The following is a 24,543-nucleotide window of genomic DNA, read 5'->3' as shown; positions in this document are numbered from 1 at the left end:
GATGATTCACACCCAAGTGAGTATTAGCGCTCCTTACCGACTATAGATGACCACCATAAGGTAGTCTCACCAGACACAGGGAAATTCAGGTCTCCCGGGAACCTATTCCACCATCAGCAGTATACAAGTAAAATCACTGATTGGATCTTCCAACTATCCAGCAAATGTCTCTTCCCCATGTGTGCTCATTGAATGCGTTGTCAATTATTGATCAATTTTTTTTTTTTTCCTTAAAGATGAACTGATTGCAGTCTGCAATCAGTCTGGTGAAAGGAGCAGCCATTTCTTCTTAACAAAAGGTAGATCTCCAACTTTCCAGGATTGCCTATATCAACAGATGATCATTGCTGTGTTGTGTAGTTTGCAACTAATGAAGTTCATATTAGCGCTGCATCTTGATTTATCACATTGCTTTTGAGTTTAGTAGTAGACTTTTGGTGCTGGCTGCTTTTAGTTATTTTCATAAGATTTTTTCTATTACAAACGCAGCGTTAACCCTAGGGTTTTGTTTACCATTATATTGTACTGTCGATGCATACAATGAGGACATTACCAGTATAGATATTTTTCAAAAACATACAAAGTCTCTAAGGCCCCATTCACACTAACGCGTTTTTTGATGCATTTTGCATTTTGCAGAAATGCACGGGAATTTTTTAACATGGGTTCCTATGGAACATGTTCACATCAATGCTTTTTTGTATCTCTGCGTTTTTGGAAAGGGTCGGGGACTTTTTTTCATGCAAAAAGCAGCGTTTTGCATGTAATGGATTTCAATGGACAAGCATCAAAAACGCAAGTGCACCGTTTTTGCAGCGTTTTTGCAGCGTTTTTGGTGCGTTTTTGCCGTTTTTTTTTTTTTTTTTTTTTTTTTTTTTTTGTAATTTTTTTTAAGACTGTAAAAAAAACTGAAAAAAAAAAAAAAAAAAAACGCAAAATGCAAATCGCGGCAAAAACGCGGCAAAAATGCCGCAAAAACGCGGCAAAAACGCGGCTCAAAAACGCGGCAAGCATGAAAAAAAAACCTCCAAAAACGCTCAAAAGCAACATGCATAGGTGTGAATCGAGCCTAATACAAGATCATAAGCGGCAAACCCTGAAAATATCTGCCATCTTCATTTCTATATCAGAGCGTCTCTGTATTTCCTTCTTCATAAACTCTCTTGATGGTGAGAGATTGGAGTGACCACTTCTGTATTCCCCAGAACTCAGGAAATTGTAAGCTGTGTGAGCTCCATAGAGATCTCTTTACATTTTTACCATATTACATTGTTATAGAGTATCTGTGTGCATGTTTTTTTTTAATATATATATATATAAAATTGTTCTTTCATTCAACCATAATTTTCCATCTTTGTATTACATTTCCCCGATATCGGCAGCATCTCGGAAGTTCCTCCTTTTCTCTACCACTTGTTGTGGAAGTGTCAGAAACCATGAAATCAGACCGAGACAGAAGTACAGTTAAATCACACTTGTTGAATAAAAAAAGGAAAAAGAACAAACATAGTCAAAACATAGCCAGAGCTCAGTAACCAGAACGGATAGTCAGCCAAGCCAGAAGTCAGGGATCAAAGTAGTGGAACAGCAAGCAGGATCCAGAGCCAGAAGGGATGTCAGCAAAGCCAGTCTTTAAACAGAAACGAAACGCAGGAGATGTTTCTTGTGATGTTGACCAAGGCGAAGGCAGAGACCCTCTGGTCTGGACGGCTTAAGTAGGCAGGACTGACGAGCAGGATATCATCAACAGGTGAGTAGGGATGAGCTTCGAGTTCGAGTCGAACAGCGAACAATTTGGGGTGTTCGCGGCAAATTCGAAAGCCGCGGAACACCCTTTAAAAGTCTATGGGAGAAATCAAAAGTGCTAATTTTAAAGGCTTATATGCATGGTATTGTCATAAAAAGTGTTTGGGGACCTGGGTCCTGCCCCAGGGGACATGGAGCAATGCAAAAAAAGTTTTAAAAACTGAAATTTTTTCGGAAGAAGTGACGGGTGACCCCGCCCCCCTCTGACGTCATGGGTAATGCCACAGGGAAGTCCCTGTCAAGTCCCCGAGTGTCAGAGGGGGCGGGGTCACCAGGTGGCCCTGCTCTCTGTTATTTAAGAACCGTCAGAAGACGAGAAGCGTCACACAGCGGGAGCCTCCCATCATGGATGCGGAGCGGCCCAAGAAGAAGAAGGGAAGAAGAAGCCGCGGAGGAAGATGCCCGACGAGAACACCGGAGGAAGAACCAGAAGAACATGAAGATGGAGGAAGAAACCAAAGGAAGATAGAAGAAAGAAGATTGTCATGAACAGGTGTGACCAGAATGATGTGGTCTGCGACAGAGGACACCAAAACGTATATAAGTGAAATATAATAATTTATTAAAGTAAGTGAATAATATAGTATAACCACCTCTAATATGACACAGTGCAATAACCAACCACAGACAGAGACCCACAAATAACAACAGACAGATAAGTACAATAAATGCGAAATACCAGGATCATAAACAATAGCCAGCCCAGGGTCATACACAGCAGATCAGCAGATGGACAGGGGATGTTCCAGAGACATAAACGTAAGCCAGGCCAAGGTCATACACAGGGAAATTAGCAGATGGGGTATGGAACACAGGACAGGGAGAGGATGGATGGATCAGACTGCAGGCAGGGATGCAAGGTAACAGGTGGGACAGGATAGGGATCGGGACAGGCAGACAGGATCAGAAACACGGGTCACAGGTTCAGGGCACAGGAACAGGTTCAGAATCAGGATCAGATCACAAGCTAGCAGGTCAGGGCACAATGAAGAAAAAGAGGCAAACATGTGCATGCTTGCCGGGTATTTATAGGCCTGTGATTGGCCTCAAGTGACACCTGATTGTAGGAGGTACTGTCTGCTCCACACTGCCAGGATCCATTCACTGGTGGACGCCAGTACTGCAGCCCAAAGATGACATAACATCAGCAGGGAAAAGCTCTCCTGACAGTTCCAAACTGCCAGGAGACACCTGCTGGTGGAGCTCAATACTGCATGCCAAATGACAGATATTACCAGCGGATGGAACATTTCCTGACAGTATCCCCCCCTCAAAGGAGCTGCCTCCGGACGCTCCAACTGGTTGTATTTGTCCATAGTCTATGGCATCAAACAAAACAACAGATGGGGGTACATCAGGCTGGGCAACAGGCACTTCAGGCTGGGCATCAGGCACCTCAGGGCAGACAGCGGGCACATCAGGGCAGACAGCGGGCTCCGGGTCCTCAAGCTGGGCAGCAGGCTCCGGGTCCTCGAGCTGGGCAGCAGGCTCCGGGTCCTCGAGCTGGGCAGCAGGCTCTGGAACATTAGGCCAAACAGTGAGCACCGTAAGGGCAGGCTGGATCACAGGCACCAGCTCAGCAAGCTGGGTAACGGGCCCCGGCCCAGTGGGCTGGGTAATGGTCCCCGGCTCAGCGAGCTGGACACTGGGCACTGGTCCGGCAAGCCGAATAACAGGTACTGGCTTAACAGGCCGAGTGACGGACTCCGGTTTAGCAGACTGGATAAGGGGCACCGGTTCAGCAGACTGGGTAACGGGCACCAGTTCAGCAGACTGGGTAACGGCACCGGTTCAGCAGACTGAGTAACAGGCACCCAAACTTCAGGCTGAGACACGAGCACCGAAACTTCAGGTTGAGACATGGGCATGGAAACTTCAGGCTGAGATACTAATTTCAAGATATCAGGCTGGAAGGCAGGCAACGAGACACCAGGCTGGAAAGCAAGCACTGAGACATCAGGCTGGAAGGTAGGCACATTAGACCGGGAAGCGGGCACATCAGGCTGGAAAGCGGGCACATCAGACTGGGAAGCGGGCACATCAGACTGGAAGGCAGGCTCATCGGACTGGACAGCGGGTACCGAGACATCAGACCAGGCAGCAGGTACTGGACCTTCAGACTGGGCAGCAGACACAGGCACATCAGGCAGAACAACAGGTGCTGGCACAACAGGCTGAACAACGGGTGCATCAGACTGGATAGCAGGTACTGGAACTTCAAACCGGGCAGCCGGTACTGGAATTTCAGACTGGGCAGCAGGTACAGGTGCTGGCACAACAGGCAGAACAGCAGGTACTGGCACAACAGGCTGAACAACAGGTACATCGGACTGGGGAGTAGTCACTGGAGCATCAGACTAGAACATGGACACTGGGATGTCAGGCTGAGCAGCAGACACTGGGACCTCAAACTGGACAGCGGGCACAGGCATTGGTACAACAGGCTGAATAGCAGACACTGGCACCTCAGGCTGGGCAGCGGACAGGAGCACCTCAGGCTGGGCAGTGGACAGGAGCACCTCAGGCTGGGCAGCGGACAGGAGCACCTCAGGCTGGGCAGCAGATGGTGGCACATCAGGCTGGTCAGCAGACGGTGGCACATCAGGCTGGGCAGCGGATGGTGGCACATCAGGCTGGGCAGCGGATGGTGGCACATCAGGCTGGGCAGCGGATGGTGGCACATCAGGCTGGGCAGCAGACGGTGGCAGATCAGGCTGGGCAGTGGACGGTGGCACATCAGGCTGGGCAGCAGACGGTGGGACATCAGGCTGGGCAGCAGACGGTGGAACATCAGGCTGGGCAGCAGACGGAGGCACATCAAGCTGGGCAGCAGACGGTGGCACATCAGGCTGAGCAGCAGACGGTGGCACATCAGGCTGAGCAGCAGACGGTGGCACATCAGATTGGGTAGCAGTCAGTGGCACATCAGGCATGGCAGCAGACAGTGGCACATCAGGCTGGGTAGCAGACAGGAACACATCAGGCTGGGCAGCAGACATGAACACATCAGGCTGAGACACTGGCTGGAAAGCAGGCAGAGATTTGGCAGAATCAGATGGGTTATCAGGATCAGCTGGCATGCAAGCAGACTGGAGCAGGTTGGTTGGTGTGGAGGCAGGTTGGGTTACTGGCAGGATCGTTTGGGTTGGAAAGAACCTCCGTTTCTTCTTTTGCTTAACTGCTGGAGATCTGTAGGTGACTGCAGGACTGCAGGTAGGAGGTGAGGCGTACTGAAGAGAAGGGCTGGGATATGACAAGGAAGAGGGAACAGTGGCCAGAGGAAGTTCTTGTGGGGAAGTTGTAGGTAGCAGAGAAGAGGCAGGCGGGTTAAAGGCAGGATAAGTGCAGCGGGTAGAGACAGGGTATTGATATTTGGTGGGAAGCACGGTATATTGGGCTGAAACGGAGGTTGCCATGGGTAAAGGGGAACTTTTTCCTCCTTTCTCCTGGGCAGGCAGGTGTCTAATAGCAGGTCCGGGTTGTGAAGAGCTGACTGAGGCTGGAAGTAATAAGTCTGACCATGCCTGTAGGACAGGTTGAACATACTGCCTGTCTAACCAGGGACTGCACCGAATCTATACAATCCACTAGCACCTGTTTAGGACAAGCTGAAAAATGCTCCAGAAAGTATACAGCATCATCCTCCAACAGCCATACCAGAGAGTCCACCTGATCACTACTGAAGGGGGGAGAAAAATCATCACTTCCTTTAGGACTGCTAGACAAGGCTAGCTCAGCACACACCTGTATCAGGGGCTGAACGATTTTAAACAGTAATCTACCCTGGTCAACCAGAGAATGGGCCAGACGGATAAACTCCAGGAGCTGATCCCTGGCCCACTCTTTCAATACCAGACGACAGTAATTGTTATCCTCCAACACCAGTGAGGCAAGGAGAACAACTGTTTCTGATTGCATTTTAGCAGCAGTAACAGCACTACAATGGTTCCTCTGCACAGTCACTTCTGGTCAGAGATGGCCTTGGTTTACTGTCATGAACAGGTGTGACCAGAACCGTGTGATCTGCGACAGAGGACACCAAAACCTATATAAGTGAAAATATAATAATTTATTAAAGTAAGTGAATAATATAGTATAACCACCTCCAATATGGCACAGTGCAATAACCAACCATAGACAGAGACCCACAGGTTCAGGGCACAGGAACAGGTTCAGAATCAGGATCAGATCACAAGCTAGCAGGTCAGGGCGCAATGAAGAAACCGAGGAAAACATGTGAGTGCTTGCCAGGTATTTATAGGCCTGTGATTGGCCTCAAGTGACACCTGATTGTAGGAGGTACTGTCTGCTCCACACTGCCAGGATCTATCTGCTGGTGGATGCCAGTACTGCGGCCCAAAGATGACATAACATCAGCAGGGAAAAGCTCTCCTGACAGTTCCAAACTGCCAGGAGACACCTGCTGGTGGACCTCAGTATTGCATGCCACATGACAGATATTACCAGCTGATGGAACATTTCCTGCCACAGATAGAAGAAAGAAGATGGAAAAAAGAAGACTTTAAATAAAGGAATTGTCAAAAACTGTCTCTTGTCATTTTTAACATTTTTGACAGTTTTTTTGTGAAATGGTAGGGGTACTTTTGTACCCCCTTACCATTTCACACAGGAGGGGCTGGGATCTGGGGGTCCCCTTGTTAAAGGGGCTTCCAGATTCCGATAAGCCCCCCTCCCGCAGACCCCCACAACCACCGAGCAAGCGTTGTGGGGATGAGGCCCTTGTCCCCATCAACATGGGGACAAGGTGCTTTGGGGGGCTACCCCAAAGCACCCTCCCAATGTTGAGGGCATGTGGCCTGGTACGGTTCAGGAGGGGGGCGCTCTCTCGTCCCCCCCTCTTTTCCTGCGGCCTGCCAGGTTGCATGCTCGGATAAGGGTCTGGTATGGATTTTTGGGGGGACCCCACGCCATGTTTTTTTTAAATTTTGGTTCGGGGTTCCCCTGTGGAGAATTCCCGTGCCGTTTTTATCAATGAATTTTTATGTGTATTGTCGGCACTGCCAATTCATTAATAATTCATTAAACTACTAGAGTAGTTTTAAATGACTTTTTTTCCTTTGAAATGTCATTTTGCTGTCAGACTGTTCTAAACATGGGAAACATGCGCCACTTTAAAGGCATACTATAGACACCCCCCAGGTACAAAATTTAAAGGAATGTTACACTTTTATTGTTTCACTTTAAGCATTATTAAAATCACTGCTCCCGAAAAAACGTCAGTTTTTAAAACTTTTTTTGGCATTGATCCATGTCCCCTGGGGCAGGACCTAGGTCCCCAAACACTTTTTATGACAATAACTTGCATATAAGCCTTTAAAATTAGCACTTTTGATTATTCATGTTCGAGTCCCATAAACTTGAACGGGGGTTCGCGTGTTCGAACAAATTTTTTGCCTGTTCGCATGTTCTGGTGTAAACCGAACAGGGGGGTGTTCGGCTCATCCCTACAGGTGAGTAACTGTGGAGAGAGATGGGAGCTGGCAATTAGCTGACAGCTGAGTGGCCAGCTCAGAGAAGGAAGGGCTGAGCCCAGCCCTGGCAGGAAGTAGATGAAGCATAGAGCAGCAGCAAATACAAATCCAGAGATCACCAGTCGTATTATATTCTGCACCATGTAATCTGAGGATATAATTAGAGGATCCATAGTTACAATAAAATAATTCTGTAGAGAAACGATCTGCACTATTTCACGTTGGTGAAAGGAGTAGAGGCTGTTGAACTTGCAGAGTCAACCTTCACTTAGATTACTGAATATGGAGAAGTTGTGTATACTTGAAGGCCCATCCTTGGAAAAAAATTGACCCCCCCCCCCCATCATCCACTTTAAAAAAAAAATGCTTTAGTGTGGTACCCTCCTTGTTAGGTGCTAGGTTAGGTAAATTTAGTTTGTTGCTCTCCTGTAATCAGTGGATCTGCTTGTGATTACTCTGGTCTGCTCTGAGTTTCACAGGCTGAGGTTTTAGCCACTAGGATTGCTTTTACGAGAAGGTGCTCCTCCTCCTCTAAAACAAGATACTGGGAAGATGCCTGCAGCTGCAGGCATCCTCCCAAGATAGCCACTGAAATTTGGGCGACGTAGAGGCAAGTTTTACCTCTTCTTTTGAAGTGAGATTTATTTATGTATTTTTTGTGACTGAGTTACTTGAGTGTAAAGTTAAAACAATAAAAATAATCACAGTAAAAACTGTATCTACAAATCCATTTTTACGTAAACTGTTATTACTCCTTAATTCTTTACTATCATTTTTTTTTAGTGAATTTCCAATTCCAACCTTTGCACCTACCAGATTTTCCCATCATCAGTGCTGTTAAAAGAAAATACAAAACTTAATTAAAAAGTATACACTGGAAAATTAACATTCTTAACTTTTTATTGAGTTTTATGTTTCTTTCTGTCCTGACAAGTAGTTCTGTTATTTTTACCCTTCCTGTAATAGGGTGACAACAGACTTCTTTTTGTAGTGAACTTGCACAGCAGTGTTGTCACCCTCTGGACAGGGCAGTCTTAGATGGATATTTATTTTTCAATCGGTTTAAGTAAAACACAAACAAATTAAAGCCCAACTCCATCTAAAATGTTTAAGCTGTTGCATTGCCATTTTCTTTTTCTTATGAAAGAAAAAGTTTGAGATGAATATATGAATAGATGTCAGTAAAGTTATGCTGTGTGCATATCACAAATATGTAGCGCCCTCCTGTAAAGGTGCTAGGTTAGGTAAATATAGCTCTTTAGCTCCTCTTTAATCAATGGAGCTGCTTGTGATTGCTCTGGTCTGCTCTGAGTTTCAATGGCTGTGGGTTTGACTGCTTCCTCCTGCCTTCTGGTTGGTTCTGGGAAGTAGTGGGCCGGAAGAGTCTGAATATTTATGTGGTCCAAGCCAATCCCTGGGGGAGGGTGCCCCGGTTGGCGGCTGAGAGGGAGCATAAATAGTTTGAGGCCTGGAGCAGAGGGGTTCTTGTTCAAGAGGAAAAATTTCCAGCCTAAAGGGCTGCTGCCCTTCCGGGCAGTCCATCTGTGCTTATTCATTTGCTATTTAAGGTCCCAGCTGTGTTAGCTGGGGTTTCTATTCTACTGAACTTTGCTGGAGATGATTGAGGGATTTATCTGAGGGATCTGGTGTGAAGAGCCCACAGGACACATGTCTGGCTGATACAGGAAGAAGGCATCCACATGTCCAAGGAGTGTGAGTTTAGTGAGGATTAGTGAGTGGAGACCGGTGTGTGAGATACCAGTGACTGTGTGCTGCTACTATCCCTCTGGGATCAGTGATCAGCCTGTGTTGAACGGTGGACATTTCCAATGGTGTCCCCGTGAGGTTCAGTCCATTATGTGCTGCTGAAAGGACTGTGCTAGGAAGCTTTTTTTTCATGTTTTTCAAAGATGTTTATTGAAACATAATAATAATTTACATGAACATCAATGTGAATTGAATACAATAAACACATTTGTACATAGTGTTTCAAATGTAGGAATATAACAGACATATTAAACAGGTAGAAACAACAGTTATTTTTATTTTCCCATAGGTTCACTCAAAGGTATCATGGGGTAGCTAGACTTGTTATTTAGTGGGTCATAGTATTTCATTTATGACTTCTACATCAATATGTCTGAGATTGCTCAACTACTGATATTTCTAGCTTTGTTGGATAAGCAAGCCTGGTTATGATGTTAAAGTATCAGCATAATCCTGAGGAGGAGTATCTTGAATTTTGGAGCGTGTATACCTTAAATAGAGGTTAGACCTCATGAGCGAACCCGTTAGAGTATTGTATAATTCGTCAGGTTTCATGGTGTGCTTCACGCTGTTATAGGTTAGGCCTGCTGGATTCTGGTCTTCGGACCTCTATCAATCCTCTATGACAACTAGAGCGTAATCCAAGGCCTTTCTGGATGATGGGGTATATCTAGAAGGGATGTTTAGGAGAGCCCTCCTGGGTCTGTTATGGGGTTGGGTTATCTTCTTCATCAGTTATCTCCCTTGTCGGGACTGCTAGGAAGCTTTAAGTAGGAGAAGTGTCCTCAAGTTAATATATAACATTACTGGAGTATCCCACGGTTACCCAGTACCCTGTCCAATTTCAAGTTATAATAAAGGATACCCCTAGACTATTTACTGAGCCATACGAGTGTCTGAGACTGTGTGCCTGGCTGTGAATATACTACTTTAGGAAAGAACCTTGGGACCAATCAGCTGGCCCTTTAGGGGGGGTGGGAGCTTCAAATACAATGTAACCCATGGCCCTGAAATTATCCTTATCAGCCCAACACCCTATTGCATTTTGGATTCAACTTACAGAGGTCTGGTTTCCAGCATATATCAACTCTGACCCTTCTTTGAAACACAACAACATGGCTAAATGGAAACACTGTAAAGGGAATTTATGATAGAAGAATGGAACAGTATATGGCAATCTGCTTTTTATGTGTAGACTACAAGGAGAACCAATGGAAGATTCTCTACCACTGGTACCATACCTCAGCCTTTCTATACTCCCTCAATCACAAGGTTGTTGGTGGAGGTGCCATCAACAATCGGGGACTGTGTTCCATGTTTTCTTGACTTGACCCCAAGAGATCTCCATTCTTGTGCAGTGTTGGGAATCTCATTCACGCCTTCTTGCAAATCCAAATAAATCTGGATCAAGTCATGGGACCTGCTGGGCCTGCTGTCACCTAATGTGTCTGGAAATGGCAACACAGCACCATGTTTCATAGCCTCCTACTGGCAGAGAACACACGGGCCCTCCATACACAATCTATATGCTTGGATTAGAGAAGGGAAGTTCATGGAAGCTATCATGGCCAGATTGAATAACATTTTTAATACCTATGCTTGAACTACATAAAGGCTCAATTCTCCCAACAGCACAGTTTCTTACAAGTATTGGACTTTTAGGGTGCCAAGCATTGCAAGAAATGTGCTACTCTGTTAAAATCCAAAAATGTATTGTAAAATCATTAAAACATAACTAATTACGATTTGAGAATACTAGTTTCACAGCCATATATTGCACAACATATGTATATAAAAATCCTTTACATATGTTTTTACAGTGAAATCTCTGTGGTTCTTCACCCTACGTGTTGCGTCAATTTGGCTTTTTCAAGGCAATTAGTTGTTTTGTATACAGAGAGCACTATTTGTTCCATTCTTTGAATCCTTTTCAAGGCTGTTTGGAGTGGACCTGTCAGTGGAGAGGATTTGGTCTACCAGAGAGTTAGGCTATTCGGACTCTTAAAGGGCAAAAGGGGCTGCATGACCTTTTATAATTTAAAGGTCTTTTTTAAAAGGCGAGAACCCATCCTTGTACCTCTGGTGGTGGTTGAACTTTTTTCACAAACACTTTGGAGATTTAGTGATCTTCAGTTTGCAGTTATTTCACAGATTTTATCATGGACTTTTCATTGGGTCAATTTTTTTCATGTATGCTTTTTATATTAATTATTTTGCCTCTGGGAGTGGTTGAATTTTTGTTTTATGTACAAACAGCTGAAACATAGATTAAAATATAGATGAAATGTCTTTGTACTTACATAGGAATATGATGATGAAGGCAGACATGGTACTTGTACCCACCAAGATGTGGGCTTCTGTCAGTAAAACAGAAGCTATGACTCTTCTAACTTCCCTGATATTATATAAAGGAAATGTCATAACTGGTAAACCCAAGACAGAGAGGACCATATCTGCAAAGTCAGAAAATTCAAATAGTCACAAATAACTAGTTATTTTATCAGAAATTATATCTGTTTCTATTGTTTGCTGTGCTTTGCACTATATAACTCAATAGGCCACACTGGACCATACAGAACTCTCTAAGGATTGGGCAAAGTAACATTTTAATTGGCTTGAAACTTGAAATAATTTTACCCATCACTTGGTAATAACTGAGCCATTTGAATTAATTTAATCAATTATTTAATTGGCCAGTTGAATTAATTTTACCCATCACTATGTGTTATGATAACTGGATTATAATCCTCTGGATCAACTGTGGGTATTGGATAGTGTGTATGAAGGTTTTCTATTTGAGGGTGTTGGTTTTCTTTTTTTTCTGTTGAACTGGATGGACTTTTGTCTTTTTTTCAACAGAAATAACTATGTAACTATGTACAGCATAATAAATATATATTATAGACTCACCCGCTAATTACCCACTCAATTAAGAATTTTTTACTGACCAAGCTAACCCTTTCATGTATGATCATGAATTAGAGATACACAGGCATTTTTTAATCTATAAAATTTTAAAAATTCACAAAAAAATGCAAAATAATTATTTAATGCTACTGGGTGTGATTTGTAACATTCTCTTTTTTTTTTTAATTAGTTGTATTTTTGTCACAGTAAAAAAAGTAAAAATAGTACCATAAAAATACATTTAAAGATGTACTAAAAAAAGAATGTTTTTACATACTCTATTGTTATATACAAAAATATAAAATATGTAAGATACAAATGTATTCTTTTGTACTTTATTTCTATGAGACAAGCTAGCATGGAGGAGACCATAGACCCATCCTATCGATACAATACATCACTTTTCTGTGTGATTTATGGACTTGATTTACTCTTGAGGATTGATTTACTCTTCCCTCCATGCTTTGTGCTATTGGGTATCTGTTGACCTTGTCAAGTAAAATGTGTTGTCTGTTTTTTTTGTATGTTTTTTACCTATTTTGTAATAAAGATTTGTTTTTTTATAATTTACTACCTCATGTTATGTCCATAAAGTCCGCAATTTGTGATAGCGTTTTTACTCTTTTCAACACTTTTATAGAGCTTTTTGGATGGTAGCATGGTGGGGGTCCTCCCATTCTGTGTGATTTTGTTGTAACATTCTCTTCTTTTTTTTATTTGTTGCATTTTTTTCACAGTAAAAAAAAAGTACAAATAGTACCATAAAAATACATTTAAAAGTACTAAAAAAGAATGTTTTTACATATTCTATTGTTATATATAAAAATATAAAATACGTAAGGTACAAATACAAATATATTCTTTTGTACTTTATTTCAATATTTTGTCATTTATTTTTATACAGTATATAAAAAGACTCAACCATGGAGAATAAGGAAAAACATTTTATGTACCTTATTTTTTTTTATATTTCATGTTAATTTTTTTTTTTTTTTTTTTTTTTAGTATAATTCTTTATTCAAAAGGTTTTTTTCAATTATAACCAAGCATAAAATACAATACACCAATACATAAAAACAGAAAAGGAAATAAGCTTATTTTAGAATAAAATAATTCAATACCAACATCGCTAAGCAAATATAACAAATAAACCAGAAATAGCACATATTAAATTCATAAACTAAAAATAGGAGGTTGGTACAGATTATGAATTAATACACCAGAATTCATTATCAAATCAAATAATAACCTCCAAAGTATATCTGATATGCGAAAATTACATTAATTGTTAACCTATAATACATATACCTTGACTTATCTACTTTATCTACTTTAAGATAGAAGAAACCTTTCACCTGACCCCAACAATGGGGGTCTGGAGACAAAATCTACCTAAAAAAAGAGAGAGAGAGAGAGAAAAAAAAAGACCCCCAACCAACTAGCTCAAGCTCAAAACCTTCAGAGCTTCCAACACCCTAACCCGCCCCCTCCCAAATCCCCCCCCCCCCAAAGCCGGCCTGCCATTATAAATCCTCATTCCTAACCTAGAAGGAGATAAAATCATCATACTGGGATGTACACGAAAAGGTCGTCCATGGCCGCCAGGTGTCCCTACACTCCTCCTCCCTACTGTAGAGAGACGCTGTCATAGATTCCATTGTCCTAATTTCATCTATCCTAGAGAACCAATGTTTCAAAGAAGGTGTAATCGTAGACTTCCACAAGTCTGGGATACATGCCCGGGCAGCGTTCATGTTAATTTTTTTGTACCTGTTTTTTCCTACTTAAAAAAACAAAACAAAACAAAAGTAAAAGAGTACAAAAAAAGCCAAGAGCTATTTAAAGTGTATGTAAACCCCAATCAATGAGATTCTTTTATGTACTCCTTTTTGTTCTGTTTAATATATCATTGAAACTGATTTGTTATATTTGTTGGATCAAGTCAAAAAATACCCGTTGATCCCATTAGAGCCTTACATTGTCCTGTGTGCATTCAAGAAGTCAATTGTTATCTTGTACTTGTACACCAATTCTGCCCTATGTTGAGGACATGAAGAAAGGGGGAGGTGTTCTGCATTTCAGCAAACGTCAACTAGGCAGGGTTGACACAATTTCTGGTCATAAAAATGCACTGTGATGTCAGCCCACAACATGAAACAAAGAACTGATTGTATTTCTGGCTGATCGGCAGGTATTTTTTAGGGCTTACAGGGTCTTTAAAAGAGCAAAATGTCTGTCTGAAGCTCCTGCCTTTCCCATCATACTCCATTGGATAAATAGCATTGGCCAAGTTTTCATAGAGGACCCCCAATGGCTGATCTATACAGATGGTTATATGACTATTGACAATGGAGAACCTGCTGAGGAAAAAACACTCAGCCCAACTTCTTTATTATCCATGGGCAATCTAAGAACAGACTTATATTTAGCGTGCATAACTCCATTATAATATACTGTCCATGCATACAATGAGGATGCTACCAGTATAGATATATTAAAAAAAAACATACAAAGTCTCTAATACAAGGTCATAAGTGACAAAGTGTGAAAATATCTGTGTGATTCCATCTTCATTTCTACATCTCTGTATTTCCTTCCTCATAAACTCTCCTGATGGTGAGAGATCGGAGTGGCCACTTCTGTATCCCCTATAACGCAGAACATTTTGAGCTGTGTGAGCTCCATAGAGATTTATCTGCCTTTTTACTGTATTATATTGTTATAGAATATCTGCAGTATATTATAAAAAACAGAAAATATAAAAATTTTTCTTTCATTCAACCAAGACAATTTTTTCATCTTCATATTAAATTTAACTGATGCCGGCAGCTTCTTGGAAGTTCTTCCTGTTCTCTACCACTTGTTGTGGAAGTAGGTGAAGCATAGAGCAGCAGCTAATACAAATCCTGAGATCACCAGTCGTGTTATATTCTGTACCGTGTAATCTGCGGAGATAATTAGATAACACATAGTCAAAATGGTGTCATTGGAAGTAATTGTGCCCTATCATTGGTGCCATTGGGCCTCATTGTTGGTGTCATTGGGAGGAATTGTGCCCCATTTTTGGTGTCATTGGGATGAATTCTTCCCCATAGTTAATGTCTTTGGGAGGAATTCTGCCCCTTCATTGGTGTCACTGGGGGGAATTATGCCCCATTGTTAGTATCAGTGGGTGAAAATAGTGCCCCAAGGGCTGGATAAAAGCAAGCAAAGGGCCGCATCTGGCCCCCAGCCCACATTTTGGAGACCACTGCATTAGAGTCTGAGAGACTGAGAAACGCTAACCCCAAACTTTCATACAAATGGACAAGAAAATGATACACAAAATTGCAATTAGATTTTTTTGGAATATTTTTAGGATTGACAGTGCATCCGGAAAGTATTCACAGCACTTCACTTTTTCTACATTTTGTTATGTTACAGCCTTATGCCATGTACACATGACCGTTTTTTCCGTCAGAATGAACTCTAAAGGTTTTTTCGACTGAGTTTCCGACGGAGTTCTGCTGAAATGGACTTGCCTACACACAATCACACCAAAGTCTGATTGTTTAGAATGCAATGACATATGACGGGACTAGAAAAAGGAAGTTCAATAGCCAGTAGCCAATAGCTGCCCTTGCGTTGTTTTTGGTCCGTCGGAATAGCACACAGACGAGCGGTTTTCCTAATAGGAATTGATTCCGTCGGAAAGATTAAAAACTTGTTCTATTTCTAGGTCCATCAGAATTTTCGAAAGGAAAAGTCCGATGAAGCCCACACACGATGGGAATGTCCGATGGAATTATTCAGTTTGACCTTTTCTGCCGGAAAGTCCGGTCGTGTGTACGCGGCATTATTCTAAAATAGATTAAATTCATTATTTTCCTCAAAATTCTACAAACAATACCCCATTATGACAATGTGAAAGAAGTTTGTTTGAAATCTTTGCAAATTTATTTTAAAAAAACTATAAAATCCCATGTACATAAGTATTCACAGCCTTTGCCATGACACTCAAAATTTAGCTCAGTTGCATCCAGTTTCCACTGATCATCCTTGAGATCTAGGGAAGGATACAGCAACATTTGAGCAGCATTGAAGGTCCCAATGAGCACAGTGGCCTCCATCATCCATAAATGGAAGAAGTTTGGAACCACCAGGACTCTTCCTAGAGTCTTCCATTTCGACATTTCATAATTTACTGCGTCACGAATGTTAATTCTCCATTACGAACGCTAGTTTAAAAGATCGACCGCTTCTGGCTCGTCCTTGTTTCTGAGCATGCGCATTTGTGCTTTGGACTTTTGTCCAATGGACTTGTGTACACACGCTCGGAAAATCCAACAATAGACATTTGTCCGCGGAAAATTTTAAAACCTGCCATCCAACATTTATCCGTGGAAAATCTGACAACAATTGTCCGATGAAGCGTACAAAGGGTCGGATTTTCCGCCAACAGACTGTGATCACACATTTCCCATCGGAAAATCCAATCGTGTGTACGAGGCTTTAGTTTGTAGGGTTCAATATTGAGTTGGGCCACCCTTTGCAGCTATAACAGCTTTAACTCTTCTGGGAAGGCCATCCACAAGGTTTAGGAGTGTGTCTCTGGGAATGTTTGACCATTCTTCCAGAAGTGCATTTGTGAGGTCAGGCATTCATGTTGTAATTCATCCCAAAGGTGTTCTATCGGGTTGAGGTCAGGATTCCGTGCAGGCCGGTCAAGTTCCTCCACCCCAAAATTGCTCATCCATGTCTTTATGGACCTTGCTTTGTGCACCGGCCCAAATCATTTGGTGGAGGGGAGATTATGGTGTGGGGCTTGGCCCCTTAGTTCCAGTGAAGGGAACTCCTAAGGCGTCAGCATACTGTCATAGCAGATACACCTCAAAATTTCATATCTTTCATTTAGACTTTTTAAGTTTGAGTCAGCGCTCCCAAAAGAGCACTTCCCCTCCCAACAGAATTAGGTGACTAAGTTATATGACCCATTGTAAAGCTAAGAGTCAAGAAACAGAACTCATGTTGAAGCCGAATAAACAGAAATCTGATACGAAACCAGTTGACAAATAGTCAAAATGCGTGGTCAGACCGAAGTTAGAAAACTTATAATTAAAGGAAAGCTTGGGTAAACAAACCCCATTGTTTCAGAGGATGACATTGCCTCCCTAGTCAAACCCCGGTGTTGACTTTCCCCCCAGACAATGGCTGAGAGGTGAAGTTAATATTACACCAAATGACACACACAGACTTAAATCTCTGAATCGTATGTGACTAAATTGTCGGACAGGAGAGATGGTTTGAACATTTAAAACATGTACATATGTGATATGATATATATATGATCATAAATGATGCAAATGCTATCTATCAAACATTTTAAGAAAGCACTAATAACCTGTATATATGTTGCAGTATAAATCCATGTGATATTAAAAGTAGGAATATGATATCTTAACATAGAGTGTTTTAGATAACAGCATGGTTGTAATGACATAGAAACCGTAATCACGTCTACATAAAATTACACATAAGTTTTCATAGGATTGGCAGGAGTCATGCATCTGTCCATATAAATATCCATTGCGCATATATTAATTAATCAAATTCTTACTAAATGATTATATTTTATACCAATTGCTGGGGGTTCATAAACAATATATACAGTGGGGATGGAAAGTATTCCGACCCCCTTAAATTTTTCACTCTTTGTTATATTGCAGCCATTTGCTAAAATCATTTAAGTTCATTTTTTTCCTCATTAATGTACACACAGCACCCCATATTGACAGAAAAACACAGAATTGTTGACATTTTTGCAGATTTATTAAAAAAATAAAAACTGAAATATCACATGGTATTAAGTATTCAGACCCTTTGCTGTGACACTCATATATTTAACTCAGGTGCTGTCCATTTCTTCTGATCATCCTTGAGATGGTTCTACACCTTCATTTGAGTCCAGCTGTGTTTGATTATACTGATTGGACTTGATTAGGAAAGCCACACACCTATCTATATAAGACCTTACAGCTCACAGTGCATGTCAGAGCAAATGAGAATCATGAGGTCAAAGGAACTGCCTGAAGAGCTCAGAGACAGAATTGTGGCAAGGCACAGATCTGGCCAAGGTTACAAAAAAATGTCTGCTGCACTTAAGGCTCCTAAGAGCACAGTGACCTTCATAATCCTTAAATGGAAGACGTTTGGGATGACCAGAACCCTTCCAAGAGCTGGCCGGCTGGCCAAACTGAGCTATCGGGGGAGAAGAGCCTTGGTGAGAGAGGTAAAGAAGAACCCAAAGATCACTGTGGCTGAGCTCCAGAGATGCAGTCGGGAGATCGGAGAAAGTTGTAGAAAGTCAACCATCACTGCAGCCATCCACCAGTTGGGGCTTTATGGCAGAGTGGCCCGACGCAAGCCTCTTTTCAGTGCAAGACACATGAAAGCCCGCATGGAGTTTGTTAAAAAACACCTGAAGGACTCCAAGATGGTGAGAAATAAGATTCTCTGGTCTGATGAGACCAAGACAGAACTTTTTGGCCTTAATTCTAAGCGGTATGTGTGGAGAAAACCAGGCACTGCTCATCACCTGTCCAATACAGTCCCAACAGTGAAGCATGGTGGTGGCAGCATCATGCTGTGGGGGTGTTTTTCAGCTGCAGGGACAGGATGACTGGTTGCAATCGAGGGAAAGATAAATGCAACCAAGTACAGGGATATCCTGGACGAAAATCTTCTCCAGAGTGCTCAGGACCTCAGACTGGGCCGAAGGTTTACCTTCCAACAAGACAATGACCCTAAGCACACAGCTAAAATAATGAAGGAGTGGCTTCACAATAACTCCGTCACTGTTCTTGAATGGCCCAGCCAGAGCCCTGACTTAAACCCAATTGAGCATCTCTGGAGAGACCTAAAAATGGCCGTCCACCAACGTTTACCATCCAACCTGACAGAACTGGAGAGGATCTCCAAGGAGGAATGGCAGAGGATCCCCAAATCCAGGTGTGAAAAACTTGTTGCATCTTTCCCAAAAAGACTCATGGCTGTATTAGATCAAAATGGTGCTTCTACTAAATACTGAGCAAAGGGTCTGAATACTTAGGACCATGTGATATTTCAGTTTTTCTTTTTAAATAAATCAGCAAAAATGTCAACAATTCTGTGTTTTTCTGTCAATATGGGGTGCTGTGTGTATATTAATGAGGATAAAAAAATGAACTTAAATGATTTTAGCAAATGGCTGCAATATAACAAAGAGTGAAAAATTGAAGGGGGTCTGAATACTTTCTGTCCCCACTGTACATATATTCATAGCCCCAATATATAGATAAATACCCTTTATAAAAGAAAACATATTCCTTCTTTTAACAAAATAAGTTTAGAAAACATATTCTGTCCTAAGACACCCCCCAGTGGCTGAACATGACATTACCTAAACATTTTCACGTAAATCATTAGAATTCCCTAACCAATGGAGAATGAGCCAAACCTTGTGGGCTGAGTTTATGATAATTTTATGAGCTTATTGTCCCAAAATAGTATAAGGGTTGTGAGGGCCATAGAGAAGGGATCACAGACCCATACACCAGATGCACCCCTAGATGATCAAGAAGTCTGCTGATATTTGACCACTCCTCATCTTGCTGGACCTTGTGACTGGATCCACTCGATGTGCTTAGATATTGGCGGACATCTTCCCCTTTTAAGCTGATTGGTAAGATACAGATCATACAGATTCTATTTCATCTTCTCTCTGAAAATTGTAAGGATTATATTTTATAGTTTATGTATTGACATTTATTGACTGTCTAGGCTGTGTATTATTGTAGCCGTGTTTAGGGAAATTCAGGCAAACTTATTTACATTTCTGTGGTTCCGGGGAGAGTTCCATTGCTCCATCTAATTTTAGCAGCTCTGTTGGTTTAATATTTATTTCAAATTGGCAGTATTTTTCTGTTGACTCTGTGAGACGTACTTTGGATTCCTTCCGGCCGGAGAAATTCAGAGGACTGTTTCCCTGAGTGACAAGGGATATTGTGTTCTTGAATATAAAAAACGATTACCGCACATATTTTTCCAACAGAACAATTTGGGCTCCCCTGAGTAAATTGTAATATTTAGATATATTGTTTCATTGCGATGTTGATGTTTTGATAATGTATGCGTGAAATATCAATCACCCGAAAATCTAGTTCTGTATGAAATTGAATGTCTATACTCGTTAATTAATAAAGTCAAATTATTTACTTATTCATTTTGTTGGGAAATATTAATACCTTGGTAAGAAAACCCCATAAATGAACAAACTCAGGAAAGGATTGTGGTATGCACTAATTAACAGTAAGGTTGGAGGCACTGAGAAATAAAACACTGAGATCTTAATTAAGATTCCATACCACACTCACAACAATACCAAGACATTTTAGACAATTTCATGCTCCCAACTTTGTGGGAACAGTTTGTGGATGGCCCCTTCCTGTTCCAACATGACTGCCCACCAGTGCACAAAGCAAGGTCCATAAAGACACGGATGAACGATATTAGGGTGGAGGAACTTGACTGGGCTGCACAGAGTTCTGACCTCAACCCGATAGAACACCTTTGTGATGAATTAGAGCGGAGACTGCGAGCCAGGCCTTCTCGTCCAACATCAGTGCCTGACCTCACAAATGCGCTTCTGGAAGAATGGTCAAACATTCCCATAGACACACTCCTAAATCTTGTGGGCAGCCTTCCCTGGAGAGTTGAAGCTGTTATAGCTGCAAAGGGTGGGCCAACTCAATATTGAACCCTACGGACTAAGACTGGGAGGCCAATAAATGTCATGTGTGTGTAAAGGCAGGTGTCCCAATACTTTTGGTAATATAGTGTATATGACTGTATGGAGGTAATGTGTGATTGTCCAATGTTATTTGCTCACCATACATCTGGATATAGAGCCCATCACTCATCTTCCTCACAGTGTCAGATGTCGTTGTCACTTCACAGGTATATTTCCCAGAATCCTCCAGCTGAGATGACCGCACTCTGTATGTATCAGATACATTGTATCCCCGCACAGTCTGTCCATCTCTGTAGAAGGCAAAGTGCAGCTCTGTGCCGCCTCTGAGCGGATCCAGTCTGGTGTCACATCTCACCGTCATCTCATCTCCTTCTATTACCCTGGACGGGGTCACTTTTATTTTTGGAGGAGAGAAGAGCTCTGGAAGAAGAAAGGATGACAATGATAAATTGATGGATTTCATTTCTCATTGTTGCAGTATCCAGGAGTTGGCTCGTCCCACCATATTCCATCTATGACTCAAATATCACTTTCAGGTAGACTGATCTTTAACCACTTGCGCTCCGGAAGATTTTACCCCCCTTCATGACCAGACCATGTTTTGATATTCTACACTGCACTACTTAAACTGACAATTCCGCGGTCATCGCACTGCAACTGCACATCTCACTTGCGCTGCCATTCATTCACATCTGCTCGTTTCCAAACACGCAGTAACCCGCACAGAAAAAGCACGCTTTCCTGCGTATTTTGGGAACGCTCTGCAAACGTGCATCGCACTTTGGTCGCCATAATGGCACGCTAACCGTGTTTGAGGGATCATTAACAATTAGGCTGCATTCATAGCTACATAGTTTCATAATAGGTAAGTAAGGTTGAATAAAGACAATAGACATGTGCGATTAGTTTTGTATGAATCGAAAATTCGTACGAATTTACCGAAATTCGTACGAATTTACGGAAATTCATACATTCAGGAGGATCCGAAATACGAATTGCTATGCTTCCGAATTTCGTACGAAATACGAAATTTCATTTACGAATTTCGGATCCAAATTCCGTTACAACGGAAACGAGAATGTTCGTTAATTACAGTTATTCGTTATGATGAAGTTAAAAACCCAGGAAGTCAGCACAGCACAGGGGTGGTGGAAGCCCCTCATAATAAATTCCTCATAACGAACATTCGTAATTGTTACGAAAAGTTGACGAATCTAAAAGTTAGTAAGTGGTGATTGCGCTGTGATAAGAGGGGAAGGAAGGAGGAGGAAGGGGAAGGGGCTAGCTCAAATGTATAGAGAGGTGAATGAAAAATGAAAAAATTATACAAAATATAAAGGTATAATGAGCATAAGGGCTAGTATCATACTAGCACATAAAAAATATAATGTAAATACTGAAACAGAAGAAAAGAAAAAACTCAGTGCAAAAGGGCTAGTACCATACTAGCACATATGTGGTAACTCAGCAAATACTTATCAAAAGAAAAATCTCAGTGCAAAAGGGCTAGTATCATACTAGCACATATGTAATAACTCAGCAAATACTTAATGGTGACTCCAAGTAAATAAATAAATGGTGAACAGTCCCACCGCCTTGTAGTACAAAGTGCTCAAACAATGAGTCATCAGTTCCAAAAGGCAAAATGGAAAAATTATACAAAATATAAAAGTGTGATGAAATGTAATAAAGTGCAGTCTAATGAGCACTAAATCCAAATAAACTGAAGAAACAAAATAGCCTAAAGCGTATAAAAAGCTATGAAATGAGTGACAAATACAGTGTGGGTACAAAAAAATTGAACAAAATAAAATATATAAATCAAACAAAGTCCATGTGCATGAGGGCTAGTATCATACTAGCACATAAAAATATTGTAAATACTGACACAAAAGAAAAGAAAAAATCTCAGTGCAAAAGGGCTAGTATCATACTAGCACATATGTGGTAACTCAGGAAATACTTTTTTTTTTTTTTTCTCAAACAAAAAGGTTTTTTATTTCAGCAAAAATTATTACATACAGTTCCGGAACACATATGTCAGTGTACAAAGTAGCGGTACAATCAGGCATCAAGACAATAAAGATTGCATCCCTTTTCCCACATAATCTCCCAATCATGCATATTATAGCGTTTAATTCCTCACACTAATCCTCCACCTGCGCACCTATATCTTCAACAAATCACAATACAATCGCTTATTCTTATTTATTTGCAACAGGACAATTAACAGGTTCACTAAAATAAACGGTCAATCACTAGGTCTACTGGCGCAAGTCCAGGGACCTCCAGCCACTGTGCCCAAAGCTTCTCAAATTTTTTTGATGTTCCCCTGTGTTGAAAGATAATTTTTTCCAAACGAATAGTGTTTCCCATTTGTATGATCCACTCCTGTTTTGTAGGAGGGTCTTCAGATTCCCAATGTCTAAGAATTAGCATACGTGCCTGAAACAAAGTTCTATTGATGGCCTGTTTAAGGATATCACCTGTTAATAAGTCATCTATTATCCCTAACAGGCATGGTTTGGGGTCTAATGGTATCTGTACCTGGAAAACCATATTAATGGTATCCAGTGCAGTTTTCCAATACAAATGAAGTTTAGGGCATCTCCATAGGAGATGAATAAGATCTCCATGTTCTCTACGACATCTTGTACAGGTGGGATCTGTGCCAACTCCCATCCGGACAAGTCTAGCCGGTGTATAATGTACCCTGGAAAGTATATACAACTGGGACAGTTTTTGAGTAGCATTCAATGAGCACAGGGGGACCGCCTGCAGAGCCTCATCCCACTGTTCCTCTTCAAATGCGTCAACATCCTGCTCCCACCTGGCCATAACCTTCAATGGCGAATCCCCCAGAACCAAATTCAGAAGCATAGCGTAGCAGTCCGATATGTACCCTTTATATGTATTTATTTCAAGGAGGAAGTTAAAGACAGGTGCAGGATCTAGAGTCCAAATATCTGGACCTCCCTGGGCATCTATCGCATGTTTAAGTTGTTGGTAGTAGAAGTTCATGGAGAGCGGCAACTGGAAGGCTTCCCTAAGCTCCAAAAAGGATCTCAGCTTGCCATCTTGAAATATGTGTGTCATGTGTGATAGCCCGCGCCGCTTCCATTTCACTCCATATGGTATTTTTGCTATTTCCATGTAGTGATTATTTTCCCAAATCAGGCTATATTTAGTATACCCTTGTACTTTCTGCAGCATCCTGGCCTTGTTCCAAATCTTTTGCATAAGAGCATAAGTTGGAAAAAGTTTGTTGGATTTGTTATATTGCAGCGCCTCCAGCCCATCCAGGGCCCCACACTTGACTGTAAAGTGAAGTAGCTGGGCCGAGGAGTCCCGCAGATTTAGCTCTACTTCCTGTGTGGGCTGCAGAACTCTAGCAATGTGTTGTAGCTGGGCAGCTAAGTAATATACCCAAGGATTAGGCAGTGCTAGGCCACCGTCATCTTTGGGACGCTGGAGTTGCTCAAGTTTAATTCTGGGTGGTTTTGAAAGCCATATAAACGATCGGAAGAGTGAGTTAATAATTCTGAACTTTTTTAAAGTAATGACCATTGGGGAGTTGTGGAGTATATATAAAAGTTGGGGCATAAGGATAATTTTTATTAGATTGATCCTACCTACTTGTGATAACTTAAATTTTCTCCATACTTTGACCCGATCGCGACAACGATTAATAAGAGGGGTTAGGTTTAAGTTAACATAGTCTAACACACGGGGAGTGACTTGTATGCCTAAGTACTTAAGAGACGTCGATACCGGGATGTCCAGTATACTGTTTTGAGAGGAGTA

At 41.7% G+C, this 24,543-nt stretch overlaps 1 protein-coding gene across 1 annotated transcript in view; it reads right to left on the bottom strand.

Annotated features, from left to right (window-relative positions):
• Positions 1 to 13,479: 13,479 nt before the first annotated feature.
• The window catches only part of LOC141116684 (uncharacterized), a 218,410-nt gene continuing 207,346 nt past the window's right edge, over positions 13,480 to 24,543 (bottom strand). The window contains exons 8-9 of the mRNA XM_073609075.1: positions 20,878 to 21,159; positions 13,480 to 14,917 (exon numbers count right to left, since the gene is read on the bottom strand). Of these exons, the coding sequence (XP_073465176.1) occupies positions 14,826 to 14,917; positions 20,878 to 21,159 (374 nt within the window). The 3' untranslated portion in view covers positions 13,480 to 14,825. The remainder of the gene's footprint in view (positions 14,918 to 20,877; positions 21,160 to 24,543) is intronic.

This window comes from Aquarana catesbeiana, linkage group LG13, assembly GCF_042186555.1.
Source record: "Aquarana catesbeiana isolate 2022-GZ linkage group LG13, ASM4218655v1, whole genome shotgun sequence".
Classification (NCBI taxonomy): domain Eukaryota; kingdom Metazoa; phylum Chordata; class Amphibia; order Anura; family Ranidae; genus Aquarana; species Aquarana catesbeiana.
This window is presented reverse-complemented; position numbering and strand designations above follow the sequence as displayed.